This window comes from Castor canadensis, chromosome 8 (assembly GCF_047511655.1).
Source record: "Castor canadensis chromosome 8, mCasCan1.hap1v2, whole genome shotgun sequence".
Lineage (NCBI taxonomy): Eukaryota > Metazoa > Chordata > Mammalia > Rodentia > Castoridae > Castor > Castor canadensis.
The window spans coordinates 106488224-106515707 of record NC_133393.1 but is presented as its reverse complement, the minus strand read 5'-3'; the positions used below and the strand labels follow the sequence as shown (position 1 = coordinate 106515707).

Sequence of the window (27484 nt, the reverse complement as noted above, 5' to 3'; positions counted from 1 at the left end):
GATTTGGTGGCAGCTGCAGAGAGAAGACTGCAGAGACTCTTTATGGAGGTGGCCTTGGTACTGGACCATAAGACAGCATGCAAATGGGGCCAGGAACACACTGGCAATAAGAAATATATGTCATCAGTCAGGCCACCTCTAGAGCAATGACATTCTGTTCATTCAATGGTTTCATCAGTAGATTTTGTTAGACTATTCATTTTCTCAGGAATCTTGAGGTGTCTGTATGGAATTAGTGGTTAAAAAATGCAATTGTAGAAATGAAGAAATCAGATAAATGCTTTTTTTAAAAGACTGGGCAAAATGATCTGCAAAGTAGGAATCATTTTAGATATTACTTTCTTCCCCACTTCCCAGTCCTATCTGACAGTCACTAGGTTTGGTCCATTTCACCTTATCTCTTAGACATACCTACTCCTCACCTTCCTAACTGACCTTGCTCTGGCTTACAACAGTGGTTCCCTAACACTAGCTACACATTTGAATCATTTGGGGACCTTTCAAAAAATAGTGTTGCCTGCCGCTACCACTGTTCTGGCTTAACCAGTTGCTATGGAACTTATTTTTTAAAAAATTCTGTGGGTGACTGTAGTATGCAGCTGAGTTGAGAACAATGGTTTTAAGTCTGGTCCTTTTCTTAGTTTATACATCTGAAATGTCCCTCTACCAGGTGTTTCTTTCTCTATTGGAGCTCTCATCTTTCCCCAACCCCCCGCCAACTTTGAGTCCATATCTAATTTATAATCAAGATTATATTTAAGCTGGGCGCCAGTGACTCACAACCTGTAGTCCTAGCTACTCAGGAGGCAGAGATCACGAGGATCACGTTTTGAAGCCAGTGTGGGCAAACAGTTCACGAGACCCTATCTTGAAAAACCCTTCACAAAAATAGTGGCTCAAGGTGAAGGCTCTGAGTTCAAGCCCCAGTACCACAAAAAAAAAAAAAAAAAAAAAAAAAATATATATATATATATATATATATATTTATTTATTTATTTATTTATTTATTTAAAAACACAAATCTAAGCCTTTCACTGACCTACTTAATCATCCACGGACTTATCCTGTCTTTTCAGTATCATCTTTTGTCACTACCTTCCCATCCCCCACACACCACTTTCTACTCTGCCAAATGCATTCTTACTCATGAGTAAAGCCTGTACTTTCAAACGTGCAATGCCAGGCCTTTGTACTGGCTATTTGTTTCCAATCAGAATGCGGGCTTTCCCTCATTCCCTTCCTGCCAAAATTCTACTCACCCTTCAAAATCCAGCTGGAAAGTCACTTCTTTTCATCCAACTTCCATTTGTTTTCCAGAAATGTTTATTGAATGCTTACTCTGTGCCAAAACTCTTCTGAGTGACAAGCGCTGCCCCCTTCTGGGTGGGGGAAGAGATGCTATCTTTTATGTGCTCCTGAACCCTTATGTACAAAGCTCTGATAAAGTACTCCTGTCATAGAAATTTAATCTTTTATTGGCCTGGCTATATCCCCTGAAAGACAGTGAGTTCCTTGAGGGCAAAAGTGTTTATTTCTACATGTGCACATATCAAGTACATAAAAGGAGTTAATAAGTATTTCCTGATTGTTGACTAAAGAACATCTCTTTGATCTGTCTGACTCTTGAATTTGATTTATTCAAATCAAACAGGCTGTAGTCCCTCAACTGTCTTCTAACCAAGTATGATCAATGGCTATAGCTACTTTGTTTTTTGGTGGTACTGGGGCTTGAACTAGGGGCTGTCATTGCTGGCTAGCATTATACTGCTTGAGCCACATGTAGCTCCTTGTTATGGTTAGAATCTGAAGTGTCCACTGAAAACACTCATGAGCTGAAAGCTTGGCTCCCAATGCTGCAGTGTTCAGAGCTGGGGCATCTGGGAAGTCACAGGATCTATAAGGCTCTGACTTCATCGATGTATTAATCCCTTGGTGGATTCACAATATGATAGCATTGTTGGGAGGTGGTAGAAAGTAGAATGTGTGGTCCACCTGGAGTAATTAGGTCATTGGGGGCATGCCTTGGAAAGTTGTACCCTGTCACAGGCTCCTGCCTGTCTCTTTCTGTTGGCTGGCAGTTCTGTTCCATCATGCCCTCTACTATGATGTTCTTCCTCACCACAGGCCCGAAAACAATGGATCCAGCTGGCAATGGACTGAAACCTCTGAAACTGTGAGCTAAAATAAAGCTTTCCTCCGTTAAGCTGAATTTTTCAGGTATTTGTCACAATGATGAAAAACTAACATACCCCTATTTGAAGCCTCCTCTTTCACACTCTCCTGAACTGTGATAGAAGACAATTTATAAAGTAGCAATGAATGCCCATCTTTGGCATAGCCATGAAGCTGCCTGGAGAGGACATTGCCTATCCTGAATAGAACACAACTTGATCTTCTTAAGCAAAGTCTCAAAGGCCCTATAAGCATTAAAAAAAATCTTTCTCATGCAATACATCTGGGGATGGAAAGGATTTAGCTTCCACATTCCTGCAAGACAGGCATTCATTTCTCAGTGATTTCTCCAGTCACCTGAGGTCATATATCTTATTCCCATTTACGAAATTTTATTTTCAAATATACCTCCTTTCAATGTTGATGAAAAATGACACATTTTATCACGAAATATGAGCAAATAAATGTAATCAATATCCTGTGATAGCAATTCTTTCCATACCTGTTTAAATAACTTAACGGCATATGTTCTGTTTTGTATCTCCACTCCGTAAACCTCAAAAAACTCCCCTTCTCCAATTAGAAAGTCTTTATGGAAATTTTTGGTTCCTTCTATGATGTTTTGGAAGCTGATGGAGGATTTAAGCAATGTTCCTTAGGAAGGAAAATAGGGAGAAGATAAGCTACCTTTTCTATTTTTAAGAATAAGTATCACCATTATAACTTAGGACTTCCATATTGGAAATACAACAGAGCCCACTGGAAGGTCTGTAGATAAAGGCCCAGGAACCTAATACAAAGATCGCCATGTGCTCCCTGCCCATTTATTTGTGTCAGGTTCTCATCGTTCCTCACAGCAGATGGCTTTTTAGATATTTGAATATTAGTATTGTAATTTTATCACTTCTCCAAAGAGATCAGCTAAAGAGTTAAGTTGAGGAAATAATTCTAAGATTCTATTTCCTTGTCATTAGGTCAGTATATTGCTGTTGATCCACTATGAACTTAAAACCACTAAAAAACCCACAAAAACAAAAAAAACCAAAACCCGCTGGAAGTAGAACTCTTGATATGACTAAACAACATTCTCCAAGCTTGACTTACAGAAATACTTCTCATAAGCCAAAGCCTCCAACTGACTAACTTACTTCCTCAGAGTAAATTAGGAAGATGCTTCAGCTTTTCAAAAAAAAAAAAATTATACAAAGTGAAGATTGGGAGAAAGAATTCAAAGGTAATGAAATACAAATGAGAAAAAGAAAAAGAAAAGAAAAGCTTGGCTAAATCTTTCAGAGCCCAATTTTGGCTATGTTTCCACAGCTAATACAAAATACTTTCTAAACACATTTCCAGTTTGATTTAGACCGTATTGCTGAAGAACAAAACCTTATCTAATTTTTCTAATTCTCTTTTCAACTAGAGAAGCATCAGATCTAGCAACAAAGATTAGGCAAGACAGCCTTAAACAGTCTTTAAATTTTATCAGCATGACTCCCAGTGGGACCAAATTATTTTCCCTACTTATAAAGTAGGAACTTAAAGTTAATATGGAAAATTAGATTTTCATATTGCCCTTCAGCATTACTCTATTATCATGTCAAAAGATCTTTGCAATTGCTTTAAAAATTTCTAAAGCTATGTAAAACCCAATATAAGTTTTTAAATGTTTTCTTAGGACATGTTAAGAATGACAAATTTTACTAACAAAGGAAAGTCTCTCTTTGTGAAGAGACCGCAGTTATGTTCTTTATTAGCCAATGGATTCTTAACACTATGTTATCCATCACAGCTATAAGTGTTAACAAAAACTGAAGTGACTTCCATATCTATGAAAGTTTTATACTGAACTAACTGTACATAGTTAAGGCAGGGATAGTTCCCCTCTAAATTCATGTACATGAAAGCATGACTTAATGAAAAGTTGAGTTTTGTTTTTTTTTTACCTTTTTCATTATGTTCAGGAATAAGGACATTATCCACTGTGATATTGGTTGTTTCCTGTAAGAACAAATGCATACTAAAGTAATTCCATTTCGTAAGTCTAGAAAGAACAGAGCCATGACAGAAATCCATAGCTTCCACTGAGACTATACAGTGCAAAAGAATAGAATCTAATTTAGAAGAAAGTGAGTGGAAAGCAGTTACTTCACATCATTCAGTAGCATTCATTTCCTTATGAAGTGAAGGCTTCCTTGTCAACTCTAAAAATTAAAATTATAGTCAATTATAGTCACAGTCAGTTATAGTCAATTCATTTAAATGAATTCTAAGGCTATAAATATGATCACTGTTAATTTGCTATAGGATGGGGACCAAAAGTAGGGGGAAAGAGAGATAAGCTATGCATGAAACTGTCACAATGAAACCCATTATTTTGCACAGTTAATATAGGCTAATTTAAAAACTAACAACAACATGTAAAACATCAACTAGCAAAGGAAAATTAAAAGCTAAGTTTGAACAAATGCATAATTCACAGCAACTGTAGTAGTTCTAAATCTTAGCTCTGATAGATCACATAGGAAGAAAGTTCTTGCTCTTCAAATTACAAATCTCTTAATTTCCTAAATCTTCAACTAAATAAAGAATAATGAGAGAACTATAGTATTTCTGGTTTTGGAAAAGTGCCTGCCTATTCAGTATTTTTCTGTCATAGAATTTCATTCCTTACGAAATTATCTGTGCATATATACTGTACCTTGGGTGATGTGTTTGGAAATCTGTGCTCCTGTCGTCTGGTCTGTGAAGGAGTCAAGTCTGCTCCTGAAAGAAAAATAAAGGGACCTAAGGGATTAGGATGCAGTTTAGTGGTAGAGTGCTTGCTTAGCATGCCCAAATGCTGGGTGCAATCCCACGCCACAAATAATAATAATTACAATAATAAAAGGAATGCAATAAAAAATGATTATGTACCTATTATGGTTTGTTTTTCTTTCTGAGACTGTAAAAATAAATATCTCACTAGTGATGTTGATTTCTAAAGTTTAGTTTCATTCAAATGGAATGATTACAAATTTACACATGTAAAATAGCTTCCTAAGAATCAAATATTATACAAATATACTTTTGTTGGCTTAAAACATGAAGTTAGTTTATGATTAGACATCATTATAATATTCAAGTACAAAATAGGAGACTGAAAAGAAAAATGTAGTAATTATCAGCTAAAGGAACTAGAAAAAGAAAAGCCAACTGAAGCAAGTAGAAGGAAGGAAATAATCAAGATCAGTGTGGAATAAACTAAAGAATAAAAAACAAAAGAGAAAAATCAGTGTTGGTTCTTTGAAGCATCAACAAAAATGACAATTCTTTAGCTAGCTTGACCAAGAAAGAAAGAAAACTCAAATCACTAACACCAAAAACAAAATAGGAGACAACACCCTGAACTTACTGAATAACAAGTGTTATATGGGAATGCAATGAAAGAGTGTATGCCAAAAAAATTATATAATTTAGATAATCTGGTCAGATTCCTAGAGAGAAAAAATCCACCAAAACTAACTCAGTAAGAAATAAACAATCTGAATGGACCTATAAATAATTAGTATTTTAAAACTTCCCACAAAGAAAACCTACACTCAGATGACTTCACTAGTTAATTCTACCAAACATTCCAGGTTTAACACAAATTCTTCAAACACAGAAGAAAACAGAACAACTTCCAGATCATACAACGAGGCCAGTCTTATTTTGATACCAAGGCCAGGTAAAGACACCACAAGAAAAGTAGACCAATATCCTTTATGAATACTGATGCAAAAATCCTCAACAAAATACTGACAAACTAAATCTAGAAACATGTAAGGAAGATTATATTTCAAAAAGCACCTGTCTAGCAAGCGCAAGGCCCTGAGTTCAAACCCCAGTGTCACCAAAACATAAAAAAGAATGTATACTGTAACAGAGTAGGATTTATCCCAAGAATCCAATATTTGTTTAATATTTGAAAATCAATTAATGTAATATATCCCATTAAGAGAATGAAGGGCAAAAAACACATATTCATCTCAACAGATTAGGAAAAAGCATTTGGCAAAATCCAATACCTCATCATGATAAAATAAATATACAAACAAACAAGTAAAACCCAGAAAAAGAAGTGAACTTCCTCAATTTGATGTAGGACAGCTGCAAAAAAAACCACATTTAACATCAGACTTAATGGTAAAAGACTAAATCCTTTCCCCTTAAGATCGGGAACAAGATAGGGACATCTGGGTTTTTTGTTTTTGTTTTTGTTTTTTGGTGGTACTAGGGCTTGAGCTCAGGGATTTAGTCTTGAGCCACTCCACCAGCCCTACTTTTGTGAAGAGTTTTTCAAGATAGGGTCTCGTGAACTATTTGCCAGGGCTGACTTCAAACTGCGATCCTCCTGATCTCTGCCTCCTGAGTAGCTAGGATTCCAGGCGCATGAGCCACCAGTGCCCAGCGGGGTGTCTGGTTTTCTATTCAATATTATGCTAAAGTTTCTAGCCAGGGCAACTAGACAAGAGAAATAACAAACATCATGAACTAGGTGTTGTTGTATAGAACAAGATTTGAAGTTCGGCTGCTGTAAAGGCACTACAAATCATTGTCCTTTTGTTGTTAATGAAAAGAGAGGTAATATTTCATAAAATGGAAGATTCAAAATGACTCTTGTAGAAAGCTGTAGATTTCTTATAAAAATTGGAAGACTGCTGCTCATTGGACTATAAATGAAAACTGTTTGGTGTAAGGACATGCATACCAGAAATACAATGGTGGTAAGCAGAAGTTTTAGTTTCTTGAACATTTTGGTTATGTTCTAAAATCTGGATACAAAGAAACCACTAGTGTTAGAAACCTGAATTGCAGGAATAGTTCCTGGGAGGAAATACAAGACTCAGAATATAATCCAAATCTATAAACTCATACCTGAAGGTTGTAACAAGAAAGGTCAACATTGCCCTAAAATTAAAAACATTCACCAAAAATAATAAAAATTAAGAAAAGATCAGCAAAAAAACTGAATAGCTGATAAATCTGTCCATGGTAGCAGTATAGAAAGACTTCATCATTTTTGCATTTTCAATTGGAAAATTTAACTCCTAATTCATTGAGTGTCCACCACAGGACATACCTGCTCAGCAGGTACACATGTTCTTAATGAATCATAGCATTTTACTCTAAACAACGTATACAATTAACTTTTTCAAGATTATGATTTAATTCAAGCCATCAACTTGATAAATTACAATTAAATAATGCTTAATTTCTTTAGCAAATGACACAGAGTAAGGAAATATTCTATCCTCTTCGTTTCAGATTTACCTATCTCACTGTGCTAAAGCAGTAAATAACTGTCTTTCGATTAACCTACTCTCAAATTTTAAAAAACAAAATCAACTTAGCATGTGCAACAGATTAGGAGTCAACCAAGAATGTGGATTTTTTGTCTACTTAAAATCCAAATCATTCTCTACTGCATAAATAAACAACATAGTGAAAACATACCCTGAAATCTATTCCAGAACACTGAAACATAAAACACGCCCAAGTGTCCTATTAAATTGGGGTAGGTTTAGACTGAGGACACCAAACCATGTGGGTGGTTTCAGAAGTTGGAAAAGGCTCAGATAATGAAAAGGCATAGCATTTACAGTTCTTAGGAACTCACTGCATCTCACTTGCTCAGCTTCAGCATGAAGTGTTTTGCAGTACTAAAGCAAGCGAAGAAATAGTATACAATAGTGAAGGGGATTAGCCAAGTTATACAGATAGTATCATGGTGGAAGCTATTAGGAACTAAAAGCTTTTCATTAGCATGAAAATCTTCCAAATGAAAATCATTCTGAAGCTATGTTTGTTAGTACAAATCTCACAGGATTTCTTCTTCGTGTGTGTAGATCTCATTATGAGAGTCTCATGCACACTACATAAATTACCAAAGAACATGTGTGCAAATATACAAAGCTGAAAATAGATGTAATGAGCCAAAGAATAAAGATGTAATTACAAAAGTTACCAACATAAGAGTCCTGAGTCTGCAACACAAAGGCCCAAGATCATTATTGTTGAAGTGAGTAAATCCAAGTGGAAGAAACAGAACAAATAGAGAAAGAATAAATAGAGAAAACTTCATAGGCACCATTTGTTAGTTGTTTCTGAATGTAAGAATGATGCAGCATCAAACACAGACAAGCTAAACAAAGAATTATGGAATGAATGACAGACAAGTAAAGCAGAGTTAAGACTGTAGCATAAAAATAGTAGTGAAGATGCAGAAAAATTCCAAGATTATTATAGAGGTGTTATCTGCACTACGTAAAGAAACAATTGTATTACTATCTTCTAATCATGTAATAGAATGAAGAACAGCCTTATGTATATTCTACTTAAATATTGTGATTCTGATTCAAAGAGCTTCTGAGTTTTGGGACAGAAAAATGATAAAATGTAACATTTACAAACTTGTAGTTATTAGCAAAGATAAAAACCAAAACTATAAAGCAGTGGGAAGGAGTATGTTGTATAAGTTAGAAAATAAGGGAAGAAAGTATCACACATACACACAAAAAAAAAAAAAAAACCCCATGAAACCACAAGATCCTCTGCAGACAGAAGCAACAGGTCAGGAGTCACTGACATATAACAAGATGAGTCAATGTTTTGGTTAAAATTCAGGATTTCCATTCATGAATTACAATTCCTGTAGGATGGATTGAGAGCCTTATTATACTAAGATAATAATAATGTGTTTACCATGGTTTGTAATTAAATGGATAGCTCGATGATGCCCCATCTCCTGGAGAATCTGTAAAAGATCACCAATGGTCTTGTTTTTCTGTGCCCAGGTCCACAGTAATTCTCTTGTTCCACTTTTACCTTGGTCTACATATTTTTCAATATGGCGAACATCCAGCCAGCTGTTTGAAAGTCGCTCCGCTGTAGAAATTGCAAAAGAAAGAACCAAAGAATAATTTACTTTTATTGAACTACCTGTTTTTGTTACCTTATGTATTTTTTTATTTTACTTATAACTTTATTTTGGACTAATTTAGTATATGCTCCTTACCCACCCTCCACTAATATTCACACTATTAACCATAGGGCAATTATCAGAATCAGTAATAATCAAATCACAGTCCTTATTCTAATTTCTATAGTTATTCCACTAATTGAATTTTCTGTTCTCAGAGCCTTTTCCTCATTGCATTTAATCACTGAATCTCCTCTTATCTGTGATGGTTCTTCAGTCTCTCCTCATCTTTTAGGACTATGAAATGACACTATGTCTTTCTCGGTGTATGACATCTAGGTGTCTGTGATATGGATGTCTTATCTCCATTGATATTAATCTGCTTTGCTTAAAGTGGTGTCTGGGGCTTTCTTCACTACAACATCTTCCTCTTTATATATTGGGGAAAATACTTTGAGAATATGGAAATAGCCTGCTTCTCCTCAGAGTTGGCCTACTAATATTTGCACCCAACAGTGGAACCTGTTTATTGCAATTATAATGTGATCACAACAATAATGTTTGCTTCATGGCGATTTTCTACTTTCTCTTTTTCCTTCTGTGTTCATTAACTGCAACTTTCTTCTCTCACTTATTTACTCAACTTTTTATGTATATTGGCATGGACTCATGGGTATTAATTTATTCTAAAGGTTAAAATATCGTGATATCATTAGTTGTGCTGTTGCTAAAAGTTGTTTTAGCTTTGTCCATCTAGGTGAGCTCTTGTGTTCTAACAAGGCCTATAGTTTTTAGACCACTTCCTTATTTTCTAGCTCTACAAAGTGCTCCAGGCTCATTTTGTATTTCTTCTTCCCCAGCACTAGAATTAATTACTTGCCCAAGGATCCCTAGTTTCTTTTTTAGAAATGATGTTTAGAAGCTAAGATCCAGGTGCTAGATGTGACTAGGCTTATAGGCCTTTCTAAGCACACACAGCTGAAAAATATTTGTATGACACTATTCCATGCAGCTGTATTTTTGTATGTGGATGTACACATATTACAAGCCAAAAGTTTATTCTGATTCCAATCCAACACCAGAGGGCTACATTTTAGTCATTATTGAACAGTAAGAAACTCTGCCTTTGTAACTGACATATCTATTTGTTTAATTCTACCATATGCATAAAGTACTTTCATAATTTCTGATTCACCCCCATGAGAACTGAACTAAAGTGAAGTAATTCTTTTTATCCTTAGCCTAAGGATAAAGTTAATACTGAATCCTGTTTACCAAAATCACATAGGTTAATTCTTTTCTTCCTTGCTCCTTCATTGCAGTTATTAATCGTTTGTCATACAGTTAGATTCACCTGTTGAAGTTTTATGCAATGGTGTTTTAAATGTTTATTCCTCAATGTCTTGCTGTTGGACTATTTGTGTAATTTTAAAAGCTAATGTCTGGGTAGGATCAGGGAAATATTTCATAAGGATTCTAGGCTTTTCATTACTCAAAAACAGTGCACATGACATTGGTTGGGGTCTTGTATAAATACCTTAAAGTCTTAGTAAAAGTATATGAGTTTTTATGTTGCTGAGTTTAATAGGATTCTTCAAGTGAAAATTTCTTCAACCCTGCGTCACAACTTTCAAATTTTATAGTGTACTGTAAAGCGAAATATGGACTGAGAAGGCAAGTGACAGAAAGGGTAGCTTTCTTGTTCCTATGACAATACCCCCAGGTTTGCTCAATCATCTTGGTAAAATTAGCAATGTGGTTTTGAGTTATGAGTGGTGATGGCAGGATTCCCTCATACCTTTACCTTCTAGGAAGCCTAAAAATGTAGGATCCCAAATATAGGTCAGTGGAAAAAATCCAACTGTCACCTGAGGATGGCCATGAGGATCCAGGTACATTATTGTAACTGGTTGTAGGAACTCAGCACCTTTTCCTTCTGTCTTACACAAATATGGAATCAACTCTTTAGCAATAATCAAGGTAACCTCATTAAAGGATTCTCATATACAACAGTGATATTCTTTAAAGACAGATATTCTTTTAAAAGGCCAGCTGGTGCCTTTTCTATTTAAAATATGTTTCAAAGTCCAAAAGTTGTTAAATTCTTAGGGGGTTTATGCACCAGCTATAGTGTTTGAAATCAAGATATTAGAAAGGTGGGCATTTTCTGCTTTAATATGGCATCCTCTGCCTCCACATTTTTAGTTCTATAAGGCTTTGCTGGAATACCCAATTTACTTCAACTTCATGCTTCTGCTGAGATTCACAATAAATCCTAAAAGTTGAGAGGGATCACAGTATGAAACAACTATTGTCCTCACTTCCCATTCTTTGAGCCCAAAATTGACTTGGTAGATATTACCATTTTCACCAATATTTCCAATCCTCTACTCCATTATAGAAAGTTCCATTTCCTTGTCTTATAAGGATAGACCAGCTTATATGTCTTTTCCAGCAAAACACTGAAGAACCAGAGCACAATTAACCAGATTCCTATCCCTGTCATGGCAATAGTAGGAGCACATGTTGACATAGAGGAACCTCAATATTGAAGCAACCTGGAATACAGGCCTACGGCATGGAGGATGTTGTATTAGACTATGAGTACACTTCCCATGAGCAAAAAAACAAACTCCTACTATGTTAAACCACTGGGATTTTAGTGGTGCTTGTTACTGCAGCATAACTTAATCCATCCTGACCAATAAACGCAAAGTTGCATTTGAATTTTTCATTACTTCAAGTTACATCTCATACCAGAATATAACATAAGCACCAGCCAACCCCCCCAACTCACTGCTTCTCCTTGGAGAGGTGCATCATTGTTCCTAATTAACCAAGCACTCTGCCAATAATCTAGGTGTCTAGAAGTCTTCCTTCTCCCCAACTTAATGACTGCCCTGAGTTAAGTGTTTTACCCAGAAGACAAAAGTACTGAGTACCCAAAGCTCACTTTTTAATTTGAATTCGATAGGTATGGTAAGCACAAAGTCTGGTGTCACACTCAAATCCTTACTCTGCCACTTACCAGCTGTACCTTGGTCAAGTTACTTAATTTGTTTCTACTTTGGTTTTCCCACCAGTAAAATGGGAATACTATTAACAACCTCGGAGGGTTCTTAGGAGAATTAAACTGACAGTTCATGAAAAAGGGTTCAGAACGTCTGGCATCCATAAGCATTGGATGTGTTTGTTATTATCAGCATCATTAGAGATTAAGTTGTTGAGAAGGATGGAAACCAGACCCCCTTTCTTAGAACTGTGTACACAGTGCCACTTCTCACAGTCCTATCATCTCCAACACACTCTCCTCAGGCTGTACAGGGGAACCAGACACACTCAAGACCTAGGGAGAAGATCAGGGTTTCCACTGAAGTAGGAATGTCTGAGTTTCACAACTTACTAGGCTCTTCTGCAAAACCAACATTTTTCCTCCCTGGGAACTCCACACATTGTACTTAGCACAAGCTCTGAACTAACCATTAAGAGACAACAACTTGGTTACATGGAGTTAGACTGTTGAGCTTATAATTCCCAGCCCCCTGCCAACCAGGGAGTGGAAGAATGAGCAGTGTTCAAATCAGCAGGCTGCCTGGGCCTGACTCTACCTTAACCAAGGCATAATGAAGCCTGAAGCCCCCAACAGACTACTGAGTCTGCACCCCGAAACCTCACCTTCAGGGAACAGTTCCCCCTTACTTTCAAGCTCCTGGTTATTCCAGAACCCTCTCCTGTTCTGGTCCCTCTCACTCAAGAACCATTGTTCTGGAGCCACAAGCTGCCAGTTCCATGATTGCCAAGTACAAAGGCCAAGTCCAGTAAAACAGTAATCACTCATTCTGGGGGATAATTGGAGTTATCAAGATACCTTTGAAATCAATGAGAAATACTGTATTCTTGTTATTAATAGCTTATGCCAAGTGAGTGCCTTCTTTGTAGCAAACTCTTTCCATACATTGATTTATTCTGATTCTAATTATCTCCACTTTACAGCAGAACATGAACCAGGAAACTTATCACCTAGACCAAGGTCATGCAGTTAGCGTTTGGAAGACCCAGGTTAACAATCCACAACAATATTTTCTTTTTAAAATCCTATACGCCCAGAGACTTCACCTTACACTAGTTATAGAGACCAAAGGCAACTTGTTCTCTATGTACTAGTACTATTTAAGTTACCAATCAAAAACTACAGAAACTCTTTAGAAAGTTATGAACAGGCCAGGCATGGTGGTACATACCTGTAATCCTAGTGCTCAAGAGGTTAAGGCAGGAGGATGAAGAGTTCAAGTTTAGCCTGGGCTATAAAGTGAGACTCAGGAAGGAAGGAAAGTAGGAAGAGAAGGAGGGAAGTAGGAAGGGAGGGAGGGAATGTGGGAGGAAGGAAGGGGCAAAAGCAAAACAGAAAATATTATGCAAAATGTAAATTAAAAACTAGACTCTAAACCTCGTCCTGCATTTCACCTGAGGTCACCAAGATGCAAGTTCTGCAGAGCTAAATTTTATACCCATTGCCCTTGAAGGAAAGACGGATCCACACACGGCTTGCCAGGAGTCGTTCTCGAACTCAAACATACTTTGTTCTTCTAAGTGTTCTTTAATTCACTCCACTAAAAATGGGGGGGGGGTCTTCAAAAAAATTAGACATAGAATTGCCATGAGATCCAGCAATGCCACTTCTGGGTATATACCCAAAAAAAAGTAAAATCAGGAATTTGAAGAATGTGGACACCCTACTCATAGCAGTATTATTCACAACAGCCAAAAGGTGAAAAACACCCAAGTATCCATCAACAGCTGACGAGATGAAGCAAAATGTTGTAACAGTCCATGGTCTCCATAAGTGGAATACAATTAAACCTTTAAAAGGCAGGAAATATTGACACATGCTACAACATGGACGAGTCCTGAAGACATGCTATGTGAAATAAGCCAGACACAGAAAGACTGACAATATATGAGTCCACTTACATGAGGTCAAGTTAATGGACATGGGAGAGTAAAAGAATGGTCACAAGGCTTGGATGGAGGAAAGGGGGGCGGTTATTATTTAGTAAGTCTTAGGTTGGGAAGATGTAAAGGTCCTAGAACTGGATGAGGACAACGGTCACACAGCAATGTGAAGGTACTTCTCATGTTGCAAGGCATGCACTGAAAAGTGGTTAAAATGGGAACTTTGTGCTATGTGTATGTCACCACAATAAAATGCACACGTGTGGGGCTTTAATTAAACCAGTGGATTGCAAACTGGGCTGCACACTGGAATCTCCCTTCCAGGGAGGTGATCGAAAATCTCTACTCATCAGCAGTAGTGGGAAGCTGGACCCTGTGGCCCTGACCTGATGCACCTGGAGGAAACGGTCAGTCCTGAGGCATTTGTGCCAGAAAACTGGCCTAGGCTCCACATGGGATCCAATGTCACTGAACTGATGGAGGGGGGCTGCTCCAACTAGGGGGAGTCCTAGTCTCCCCTAATAATTGCTTAATCAAAGGAAATTAAGAAACTTTCCTGGATCCATTTAAAAAATGGCTTTAAGGACAGTTGGGGAAGTGGTGCAGAATCTGTGTTGTACAGAAGAACAGAACACAGGACGAGTGGTACTGAGGATGTGGCTAGGGGAGAAGGTCTTGGTTCTTGATATGGGAGATGCATGCTGAGCAGGGAGATGGTGTGGCAAGATGCTAGCAGTTGGCAAAGCCAATGGGGAAGGAATGGATGCTTGCTATTGCCTGTGTTCTTCTTTGAGGTTCTGAAGGTTCAAGCATTTTTTAAATTAAAAAAAATATATAGAAAAGCAAAACACAATAAAAATAGCATGCCACAGTTTCCCCTTAAATAAACAGAAGATCTGAGGGATGGTATCCTGGAGACCAGCATTTTCTGTGCAGAGCTCCTTGGGGATCCTAGTGGGCACCCAGGTTGACAACTATGAATGAGAAGGTCTCCAAGCCATGACATGATATTCTAACAGCAAGGACCACAGGAGGACTGTCAGTGCTCACCCGGAAGCCCTGAGAAGTCTCAACCTTCAAGTAACCTATGCTACTCCTCCTCTACTTTTCCTAAGAATAAGCCATCACATCTCAGTTTTACAAAGAAATGATCTCTACCCACAGAATAGGAGAGAACTGCCTTCCTGAGCTTCATCCCCTATTGTTAAAAACAGAGAGTGAACCTCTGTTCATTATAATCCTAGCTACTTGGGAAACTGAGGTTGGAAGGGTTGAGATTCAAGGCCAGCCCAGGCAAATACAACTATTTGGAGACCCCATCTTCAAAATAACCAGAGCAAAAAAACGGACTGGAGGTGTGGGTCAAGTGGTAGAGTACCTGCTTTGCAAGCATGAAGCCCTGAGTTCAAACCCCAGTCCCATTAAAAAAAAAAAAAAAGAGCATTCCCTGTCCACTCAGATGGACAAGGAAGAAAGCGGCCAAAGGATTTAGAGATAGAAAACTTGCATCTCAGAAATGCTACTACCAAAAGAAAAAATTTTGCCTTTCAAGTTGGAAGAGAAAGAAAAATTTCACTTCATATCAAGTATGAAACTTGTCATTAAAGAAAAATCTTATTTCAAAAATGAATCCAAAAAAAGTGTATGTCACAGAACTAAGATGATGCTGCCTTTGTGTTGACAATTAAAGGACAAACCCTTTTCAACACTAGTAAGGCTGCACTAAAGAATTCAAGCTGGGGCTGGCAGAGTGGCTCAAGTGGTAGAGTGCCTGCCTCAAAAATGTGAGGCCCTGAGTTCAAACCCCAGTATTATCAAATAAAAAGAATTCAAGAATTCAAGCTGGCTGGGCACCAGTGACTCACACCTGTAATCCTAGCAACTCAGGAGGTAGCAATCAGGAGGACTGAGGTTCAAATCCAGCTCAGGCAAATAGTTTGAGAGACCTTAACTCAAAAATACCCAACACAAAACAGGGCTGGCAGAGTGGCTCAAGAGGTAGAGTGTTTTACCTGGCAAGCGTGAAGCCCTGAATTCAAACCCTAGTACCACCATGAAAGGAAAGGAAAGAAAAGAAAAGAGAAGAGAAGAAAAGAAAAGAAAGAAAAAGAATTCAAGCTAAAACCAGGTTGTGGCTCATGCCTGTAATCCTAGCTACTTGGGAGGCTGAGATCTGGAGCATCACAGTTTGAGGCCAGCTTAACCAAACAGTTAGTGGAACCCCATCTCCAAAATAAGCAGAGCAAAATGAACTAGAGGTGTGGCTCAAGTGATAGAGTGCCTGCTCTGAGTTCAAAACCCAGTCCCACCAAAAAAAAAAAAAAAAAAGAATTCCAGCTGGGTGTGTGGTATCCCTCTAAAATCCCAGCACTCTGAGGCTGAGGAATCACAGTTTGAGGCCCGCTGGGCTACATAGTGAAACCCTGTCTCAAAATAAACATGAATTATTCAAATAAGGGGCAAACTTACCCCACCTATCACACAAATACACATGGGAACAGATTTCAGAGCAATCTCCTGAACCCCACACCCCTTTGGAAGTGATGTAAACATAAACTCATTTTTCAGATGTTGAAAGAAGTTCAGAGAATGTCACACAGGAAGCAGCACCTCAATCCAGATCCTCAGATGCTGCCTTTGGTGTCACACTGCCTCACATCTCTCACTATTCCAAGTTGACAATACTTCGAAAATCACCTCAGTCTACAACCTAACACAGAGACAAGGGCAGCCTCCAATGGCCCAAACAAGACTGCTCTCCCTTGTTTTGCCTGTACAGGGCCACAAATGTTTTCCTCTTCATGTAGTGACTGAGGTAGCAAACACATTCTCCAGCTGGGAGATACTAAAAAGCTCCCTGTCATTTTTGTCAGGCCCTGGTCTGCATGCCCTCTGCAAAATCTATCATTTATAGGCTTCTAGCATCTCTTGCTGAATGAGGGAACGGCCATGAGTGGTCCACCTCGTCCCAGGCTCAGGAGGGTTCTTCTTGTGAGTCTTAAAGAAGCATTGAACAGGGTATGCTATCCTGGAAAGGTTTTTTTTGGAAAATAAGATAAACAAGTAACTCTGAGCCCAATAGACTATTCTGCCTTCTAAGAAAAGTTTCCAGTCAAAACAGAGCATGACTAGCAAGCTTGAGGCTCTGGGTTCAATCCCATCACACACACACACACACACACACATCACATAGTTTAGTGGTAGCTCTTCGATCAACCTATAGCACAACACCAGGCAAGTGTTGACCTCACTGACCAATCTCAATACTGCTCATTAGTAAATGTTCATTGAAGCCATCCCACCTAAATATATACTAGATTTGCTTGCTCCTCCTTGGCCTGATAATTATAGCAGTCTTTAGATGCTGGGGGTGTAGCTCAGTGATACTGTTTGCCTAGCATTCCAAAAGTCCTAGATTTGATCCCCAGAGCATGAAAAAAAAAAATCTTCCAATCTTTAAAACACTACTCTAAATATTAACATTCTAATAAAAGAAAACTAAATATCAAAGGGACATTCACTTTTAGAAAAGGGGAAGCTTAGGTTCTACCTCTTTTAGAAAATTAACTGGCTAATATTTACAAAATATTAGGCATACTGTGCCATATGAATTAATTATAATGAGTTAATAATAAGGACTATTTGCATAACACACAACAGGCATCTGTCTTTTTATTAAATAAATGAAGCAGTTTTCTCTATATTTTGAATCTTTGGGATAAAATACATGCACATGATTTCACAGGGTGAGAACCAGGAGGGTGACCAAACTTCAACTGGCCTCACAACAGGGTGGATTAGGTAAGGCTTAACTTGGCTAAAAGAAAGGTCTGTTGGATGGAGAACTGTTTCAGAAACAGTACAGGAAGCATAAAGGAGTAAAGAGGAGAGCAGTATGCCTAGAGCAGAGGTTAGTGTTCAAGAGAACAAGACCCTTAATGTCTCTGTGTTACCTTTGTATCTCCAGAAAAACGCTTAGCACACAGATGTTCAATACATGCTTGCTGAATGACAGAGGCCCTGCGTGTCAGTACAAGAACTGACACTTCATTCTGAAAACAATGGGACCAATCTCAGATTTCTGGAAAGTGATATAAAGTTGACAGCTTCTCTTTTGTGGAGGATCCATCTGGTGGTAATAGTTGCAGGAGTTTCATATATAGTATTTATACATAAAAAGGTTTAAATACCTTATTGCTCAGACAAGTCTCACAGTAGGACAGTATCAATTTATAGCTATTACGGACATCCAGGGTTAACTCTGCAAATCCCAGGTGATGTCAGCTTTCTCACATGACTCCATTTGCCATTTTTCTTTTTCTTTTTTAATTTCTCAATTTCCCTTTTAAAAGTGCATAGGCCCTGACCCTGTGTTCTCCCATCTTGTGACATGGCTGGGAAACTGCTAATATAAGACACTCTCCCCTAGGCACCTTTCACACTGGTGAACCATGCATGCACACATGCCAAATGAACTGGGAGTTGTCAGTTCCCTAACACTGACTGGGCCAAAGGAGTGGGTCTGCATTAGAACCTAAGGAAAGCTAGATTAGGAAAAGAGGCATTTTTCTAACAGTAGACGTTCACGATGAGATACTGGTCAGGACTCAGTTAAAATGGATACTGCCTACACACATGGATTGCTTCCAGAAATACATTTTCTCTTTCTCTAACTGGTGATTTATGGTGCAACCTTAATAGCTTTTCCCTAAGGATGATGCATTCTGAATAGAAACACCATTAAAGAGTATTATTAGCATTCATAAAATATATAATTCATTTAGATCAAATTCTGTAAAACAATTCTAATTTGATGCAACAGTAATGCAAATTCTCAATATGGTAATTACATTCAATATTCATAGTTTTCTACAATTCCTCCTAACTTGTTCTCTTCCAGAATACAGGGCTTTGCTTATGCACAGTACAAATGAATAAAAATAAAGAGGAAATTTCCCAATGACTAATTGTGTTGTTAAAGTTAAGAGTATTCTAAACTGAAAAGGTAAATTAAGAAAAATAAGCTGCAGTTAAACATTGTTTAAAACCATTTTTTGAAAGGCAAATCTTTTGTTGATAAGCAACCTGGCATAATATGAACAAAGTGACCTGGGAAGTTGAGAAATCAGTTTATCTGAAGGTAATGATTGTTTAATCAGTATTGCTAGATGCTCAAAGGTTCTCGGAGACTGTTTTGAGAGTGCAGGCCTGTCTAGGTAGTGCTAACCACTGGGGAATTCAGTTACAGAAATCATGTCCCCATATGCAAATCTTTCTCTGAAGGGGTTTTTTAGAATAACGCAACACACCCCTATTTGGAATCTTTGTATTTGCATGTAACCACATGCCAAAACCCCTAGGAAATTAAGGTAGTGTTCTTGCAAAGTTTGTTTTTAGATAACATAATGGGGAAAGAAAAGATGTCTCTCTTCTTTCTATAAAGCACACAAAGAAATTAGTCAATTTTGAAAAAAACCTTTAAGATTAAAGATGTTTTTAATTCTAAAAAGTAAAACAAAACTCAAAAGTGTAAGGTAGCTCTATACCTCAGAACACTATAAGCATTAATATCCACTAGTGAATAAATTTTATAAGAAATAATACATAGCCATATTTAAGCTCTTAGTGCCTCTTACCCCATTCCTGAGTAGGATTCATATTCCATAATGGGGTGGCAATAGGTAACTATGTATGATTTCTCAGATGTCCCTCCATCCGTCCTGTTTTCTCAATCCTAGAACTAGGTAAGGATCTAATGTAACTATCTGAGGAAGAGAACGTAAGAATAGGTCACTCTCAGCATCAATACTTATCTACAGCTCAGAAGCTATGTAATTTCATACCCAAGTGATAACCAATAGTATTTTTCCATACAGTCTTCCTTTGATGGATTTCTTTATATTATTTTTATAGATCTGTTCTCTACTCTAATTTGGAAAATCCTCACAAGCAGGGACTATGATGTCATAACTAGTATACTGCTTTGAAGATTCTGTTTAACAGGTATCTGTTTATTCATTACTTCATTCAAAGCATGATATTTACTGAATGCTTGCTCTGTGCTAGGTGTAAGTTCAGATGCTTTCATCTTATGAAATAAGATGAAATAAAAACAAAAACAAAAACAAAAACTTGCCCTCATAAAGTATGTTAGATTGCCTTGACATGTCAAAATACCTGAACCAAACAATTCGAGGGAAGAAAGATTTATTTTGGCTCATGGTTTCAAAGGTTTCAGCCTATCATGGCAGGGATGGTATGGTGGACCAGAACAACTCACTTCATGGCAGCCAGGAAGCAGAGAAAGAATGCCTGTGCTAAAGTCTTTTCTCCTTTTTCCCCTTATATTCCATTCAGCCCCAGCCTATGGGATGGTACCATCCACATTCAGGGCAGGTCTCCCTGGAGAAGTACTCACAGACACAACCAGAGGGGTGTCTCACTAATTTCTTAGGCACTTCTTAATCTAGTCAGGTTGACAAGATTAACCATCACTTGAAGCTTTTTCTGAATGGACAATAAACATCAAACATGAAGGATGTGAGAGGTGATGGAAATACAACAAAAATTAAGCAGAAGAAAGGAGCCCAAAGGAAGAGTTGTCCATTTTAAAAGAACAGTCAGGGTAGGCAACAGTTCAGCAAAAACATGAAGATAACAACCCTCAAGGCTATCCGCAGGAAAATCTGTCCTTGTATGTTCAAGGCACAAGTTGGCTAATGTGGTTGGAGTCAAGCAAATAAGAGAGAGAGGGAAGTGAAAAAAAGCTCTGTAGGACTGTGGTGTTTACTTTCGTGAGATGGGAGACTACCAGAGGATTCTGAATAGAGTAATAACATAATACACTTTACATGTTTAACAGGTAACTCAGTGACTGCTACATTGAAAAGAGATTTGAGTAAAGAAGGGCAGTAGCAGGGATCCCAGTTAGCAGACTGTTAAATTAATCCAGGTGAGATCTGATGGTGGTTTGATGAGGATGGCTGTGGTGGCCGTGGTAAGAAGTGGTTAGATATTAGATAGATGCTAAAGGCAGCATCAACAGCAACAATTGCTGAGAGACAGGATGTGGTTTGTGAAAGAAACTGAGAAGTTAGAAAATGCTGATATTTTGGTCTAAATAAATGAAAGATGGGGTTACCATTAACTGAGATTAGAAAACTCATTCCTGGAATGTTAAATTAGAGATGTCCATCAAGTAGACAAATAGATGGATGGTGGTGACAGTCAAGACAGAGATCCAAGCTAGATATTTAGGAGTTATTGAACATAAATGGAATTTACAAGATAATTGGTATAGCAGACAAACATAAGAGAAAAACTTCATGGACTATGCCTATGGGCACTCTTTGAGACAAAAAGGAATGTGTAAGAAGAGGAAAAAATAAGGACAAAAAATAACATTCTAGAAATAGAGGAAGTGCTTCAAAGAAGACAATGTGGTCACTTGTGTCAAATAACATGAAGTCTGTGAATTGACCATTGCATTTAGCCAGGCTAAGGAAGAATTTCAAAGGGAGCAGAGGATGAAACCCTGGTTGGAGAAGGTTCAAGAAGGAATAAAGGAACTGGACTATAAATAGCCCTTTTTAGGAATTTTACCATAAAGGAGAACAGAGAAATGGGATGGTAGCTTAGAGTAGAAGTGACAGCATTGTAAGATGATAGAAATAACACAGTGGTTAAAAAAAAAAAAAACTCTACTCCACCTCCAAATAGAAGCATATCTTTCTACTCCTTAAGTGGGGGTTACCCATAGTGATTTCCTTCCAAAGAATACAATCTGGAAAAGGAGAATAAAGAGTAATTGTACAATGTAGATACTTGACAGATACTACATCAGTCATGGTTAACATCAAGAGTGATAACTCACATGAACAGTATATCCTCTTGAATATTCTGTGATGAAAATGGTACTTTACCTCAATGGTCTTCTTCCCCAAAATCCATAATCTCAGTATTATAAATGAGAAAAACAGAGAAATCCCAGTTGAGGAACTCTTCTAAGCTGCCAATGCCACACACGAAGAAAAATCTGAGAAACCATAACAGTCAAGAGGAGGTAAAGGGTGCATGACAACTAAACACTGTGGAAAACTGGATGGACTCTTAGAACACAGAAAGGATGTTAAGGAGAAATAAAGGAAGTATGAAAAAACTATGGATTTTAGTTAATAACATGTCAATATTATAACAAATATACTATACTATTGTATGATGTTAGTAATAGGGTACAGAATATATGGAAAAGAGAATATACCCAAGGACTCTTTGTATCATCTTCTAAACTTTTCTGTAAGAACTTAAAAGAAAAAAAGGAATTCAGTCTCTAAAGTCCAGCAATCTGGTTAAAATCCTAGTCTGTCACTTAGAAGAGTGTAACATAAGGCAAGTTACTTAAATTCTCTGAAAATCAGTTTCCCTACCTATAAGATGAGTACCTACCTTATAGAAATTTCACGATAAGTAAATGAGATAATCCACATAAAACGCTTAGCATAGGTCTGGCAAACAGGAAGTATTCCACAGTTGGCAGCTACTGTCATCATCATTACAATTATTTTAAATCTTTCTTAAACATTCAAATGTACATTTAATATGATTTTACACTTAATTTATTTTAAAATAATAATAATTTATGTAACTTCCATCTTTAAAAGAATGAAAATTGAATAACACCTGCTGCACAGAACCTGTAAAAATAGACTCTCTAAGTGTATTACAAGTGCTGGGAGGTTTTATAGTGTGAACTGCTACTCCAAACAGTTGAATTTAAGTACCTTCGATGGTAATATGATAAAATGAGTGGTCACCAGTGGTTCTATATATCCATTCTCATGTCTGCAAAGTAAATAGTCATCAACATCAACCAGATACTATGTTAGAATTGTGCTATTTTTCATAACAAAAATTGACAAAACTGATTTAAAGAGTAATATGTAGGATATGAAAGAAAGAATGAAGACTGGAACAACTAGTCTCTCCAATGAAGACCAATGAACCCTAAGGAAAAACTTCAGCTCCTTGAGTACAAAAACATATCTCAGAGTCCTTTCTGTCATAAATGAGTCATTTGCTCATATTTATAAAGCACCCATTATGTCCCAGGTACTGAAAATGGGTTCACGCAGGAAAAAGGTAGCTATGATTCACAACCTCAGGAAGTGAACAGAATGTTCAGCAGGGGAGACTACAAACAATCACACATACGTGATGGTATAATAACAAGCAAGATAACTTCATTCAGTCTTTTGAATTCTCTAAAGATAAAAAGAGTCAAGCAAAGTAATGAGAGAATGTAGTAAGATAATCATTACATTAAGATGCTATTGAACAAGAGAATTTGGCCTAAGTGATGATTCTCAAATCAGAGTGTACATCAGATTCACACTCACAAGGCTTGGCAGGAAACAAAAGATGACAAACCCTTGACCCACACTTGCTGAATTAACTGCTCCAGGAGTGGGACCTGGGCACTTGTAAATTCAAAAGCCCACCTTACCCCATACACACTTATCCTACATACAGACTGCTATAAGATCTGCCTACTTAAGTTCCCTTTTGCAGCACTGCCTGATACTCACCATCAGCAGGATTCATGAACAACTTGAGGCAGTTTTACCTGTTACTTTTGCAATTGTTCTCAAATTTTTGAAATTTTGGGCGCTATGTACCTTCAGGTTCTCACCTATCCTGAGTACACTAAGCGTGCACTCAACTACGCCACCAGCCCCTAGCACAGCTTCTTGGTCCCGTCCTCCATCACTTGTCCCTCTCCCTTCAAAGGTCAAGTTTTCCCTTTCTGCATTCCTTTCCCTTTTCCACCCCTCCTTGTGCCAACAGGGTAACTTGTCATGTTTAACAGACAGTGGTCCTAAATACCCGAACTGGGCCAGCCTTCCCTAGTGGTAAGCCAACAATTTGTGAGGCAGCTGGTCAGTTCTGGTTATATGGTCTAGGTAGTCAGGAGGCACAACTCCCTGCACAGTGAATTACAGCAGAAGCATCAAGAAATATACATTTTTAGATCCTTCCCCCATGAGAGAATCAATACACAAAGGGACAATAGCCATACCACATATACAAATAGAATTCTGGCCCACACATGCATCAATTCAAGCCAAGATATCAACATGCTATTCCAGTCACCAGTCCCAAACTAATCTATAGCATGGGTCCAGAATGCCAAACAATAATCCTATAACAACTGGCCCAAACCACCAGAGCTAGATTAGTAACTGATATCTTTCTTAATTTTTGCTCCTACTTTCAACTTAGGACCAACCAAAGAAAGCCAAAAAAAAATACCCCTAAACATCCAACCACATGGGATGTCTCACTTCTAGATAACCTGCCTGCAGTTTCCTCATGCCAACGACCAGCAGACATAACCCAAAGCCTTCTCTTTTTTCCACTCTAAAGCCTCCTACTGCCTTTTGAGTCTGTCAAATGTAGGTAATGGTGGCTGACTCTTTTTCTCTGAATAGTTAGCCTTTGCTTGTTCTTATACATTCATTTCCACAATGAGGAAAATGAGTTGCATGCTTAAATGGCTTACTGAATTGTTTTCCAAGCCAGAACATTACTTTAAGAAGCCTGTGAGATGCAGCAGAAGAGCACAGTGGTAAGGGGAAGTTGAAGAGTGGCTTGTGCTTCAGGGCACAAGCCTTGGATCTAGACTGCCATGGTTCAAACCCTGGCTCTACCACTTCCAGCTGTGGGAACATGGGCAAGTTACTTAACCAGTTTGTATCTCAGTGTCCTTACCTGCTCAACACTGGTGATGATTGCAAACCTGACTCATAGGGTGGCAGGTGAGGTTACATAAGACACATAAAACGCGAATATTTAGATTTCAATACTATGGAGAGAGAGGAAGGACAGAAAAGGAATCCAGCAAACTGGACTTGACTTCCAGAAAAGCAACAATGATCAAGACTAAGTGCTGTCTGTTCCTTTTAGATGGCACAAAAGTTCTTCCATTTTCATGGTCTCCGTCAACCTGCTTGATTCATTTCTGATCCTATCTGGCCCCATTCAGTACCTGTCCATTGGACTAAAAACATTTTTCTTTTACAAATTCAGTAACTCTAGAAAATCTGCCTGTGCAAACATCGCCATCATCTCTCAACTGCATACTGGAAATCTCTGTTTCCCAGAAATCAGAGTCAAGTACCTTTTTCTGAAATTTTTACTGAAGGACCATAATTTTATAGTACTTAAGATATATAAGCCATGTTTCTATAAATCAATGCTGTGGTTCCAGAAAGTGTGGGCACATTGTTTATCAACAACAAAGAAAAATTTCCCCTCATAAGTTTGCTATTTGGGTAAGAAAAACCACTACTTCAGACCATCAAAGCCATTTTGACATACTCTTGGTTATTTCCAACTGAATTAAATGTGACAGCTTGGAGTTTCAAATCTAACCCAAAACACCTATACTTAGTAGAGCAAAGACCTTTGTCCAAATTAATTCTGATGATTACACTCAACACTTCCAACAGGCAGTTACTCAGCTTGCCAAAGTCTGCATAAAATGGGTTTTGAAGGCAATTTTCTCAATCAAAATGAAAAGCCATTCTTTAGAATAAACGCATTCCACTAGTTTGGAAAATAAGCAGAATGTATTTAATTAAGAACACCAAGAGCCACGTTCATTACCAACAATAATTTACTTTAGCAGTTCCCTTGTAAGTAATTAAGTTGGGGGCTGGGGGAGGGTGTAAAAACGCCACAGGATAAACATCTTAAAGTTCTAAGTACGTTTTAATATGAAAATTATATTTCGGGACGATTTTGCAATAACAAGTAGACATCTTTTATGCGTTCTTATTTGAATGTTGACAGCAGGAGTCGTCTGTCAACACAGGATGCTTTTGAGCGCGTGTCTGACTTGCCCGAGCACCCCAAGTTTCTCCAACAGGGAAGGGGAGCGGGTGGGGCAGGTTCCCGGGGGGTGGGGGACGCCGCACTCACCTAGGCCGCGCCAGCCCATTGCGCCGTCGCAGCTGTCCAGGACGCAGCACAGCTCGCCCAGCAGCGCGGGCGGCAGGTCGAACAGGAGCGTGTGCGCCGACAGCGCGCCCCGGGGCCCGCAGCTCCCGGCCATGCTGCGCTCTGGACTTCCCGGCGCGCGGGCCGGAGAGGCGCGGGAGGGATGCGGGGCCCAGGCCTCTCCACCCGCCCGAAATGCCGTTACACAACCGCGGAAATCCTGCTTCCACCACCGCGGCCCAGACCTCAGAACACGCCGCGCCCCGGCCCTGGAGGGGGCGGGCCCCTCGTGACGCTCGGCGCCGCGCCCCAGCCATGGCCCGCGGGACCTCTGGCCTGGCTCGGGGCCCCCTATCCCCGGCTCTCCCTTCCTCCTTGGCTTCCTGTTTCGAACTGTTCTTTCATTCCTCTGTGCTTGAGAGGTGACTGAAGGCTAGCTAAACACGGAGAGATGGAGAAAGACCAGGACAGCAGAACTCATGGAGGGCCAGCCATGGCCTGTGCCTGCCCTGGTTCAGTAGAAGGTCTGCATGACGTCTTTTAAAAGTTTATTTTACTCTTTCAGGAAAGAGACCCGGGTTCACTGAGGAGCACAGAAAATCCAGAAAAAGTGGAAGAAGAAGATAATCGATCATGACCCTAGTCAATTGAAGACACCACTTGGTACATTTTCCTCTCGACTCTTACAGAATTTAAACATAACGTTTAGACATGGAGTCACTGCTGGAAAAGATGGATTTAGAGGTCAACAAAAGAATAACAAAGGAGACTAAATCACAATAAAGTTGTATTTTCTTTCCTCAGAAGGCAGCCTCTCCTCTATACTGCTAATTGGTTTTACTACATTCTGTTTTTCTTGGGCGTCCCGGATGACACTTTGACCACTTTTTCCTTCCTCAAAATGTTTCACAGAATCTTCCTATTGCTTTCCACATGAAGTTTAAGTAAACTTGACTGCTGTTTTGAACTCTTCTTCTGCTGACACTGTAATACCCCACCATGGACAGGGTAGAAATGCTACCGACAAAAGAAGAGATGCTTTGAAAGTGGTGAGAAAAATCTCAACCTGAAGACTGGAAAGTGGACAGTGGCTATCAGCTGAAAAACTACCAGCACCTGTGTGAAACATTTCGGGTCTTAGTCTTGGGAAATAGCTCCCCCTAAAGATCAACAGTGATAATACATTAGCATTTAGCAACCCTACCTGAATCATACTCAATAAAAACTGAAAATTGGTAAACCAATACTGTCTGGGCAAGAGTTTCAAAAATCCTTCATTAAAATGACTAAGGTTTTATTATCAAACTGCACATTTACATATACATTTTTTTCTTTCAGCTATTTTTCTCACTTTTTTTTTTTTTTTGCTGTGATTGTCCTACTTACTTGCATAGCTGAGATCAGGGCTGCACCACCACATCT

The 27484-nt window shown here is 38.5% G+C and overlaps 1 protein-coding gene across 1 annotated transcript in view; it reads right to left on the bottom strand.

The window, feature by feature from the left end:
- Positions 1–26181, bottom strand: part of Irak3 (interleukin 1 receptor associated kinase 3) — a 53410-nt gene extending 27229 nt beyond the window's left edge. The window contains exons 1-5 of the mRNA XM_074083837.1: positions 26045–26181; positions 8896–9078; positions 4871–4935; positions 4116–4170; positions 2675–2826 (exon numbers count right to left, since the gene is read on the bottom strand). Coding sequence (XP_073939938.1) covers positions 2675–2826; positions 4116–4170; positions 4871–4935; positions 8896–9078; positions 26045–26177 — 588 coding nt within the window. The 5' untranslated portion in view covers positions 26178–26181. The remainder of the gene's footprint in view (positions 1–2674; positions 2827–4115; positions 4171–4870; positions 4936–8895; positions 9079–26044) is intronic.
- Positions 26182–27484: the final 1303 nt, after the last annotated feature.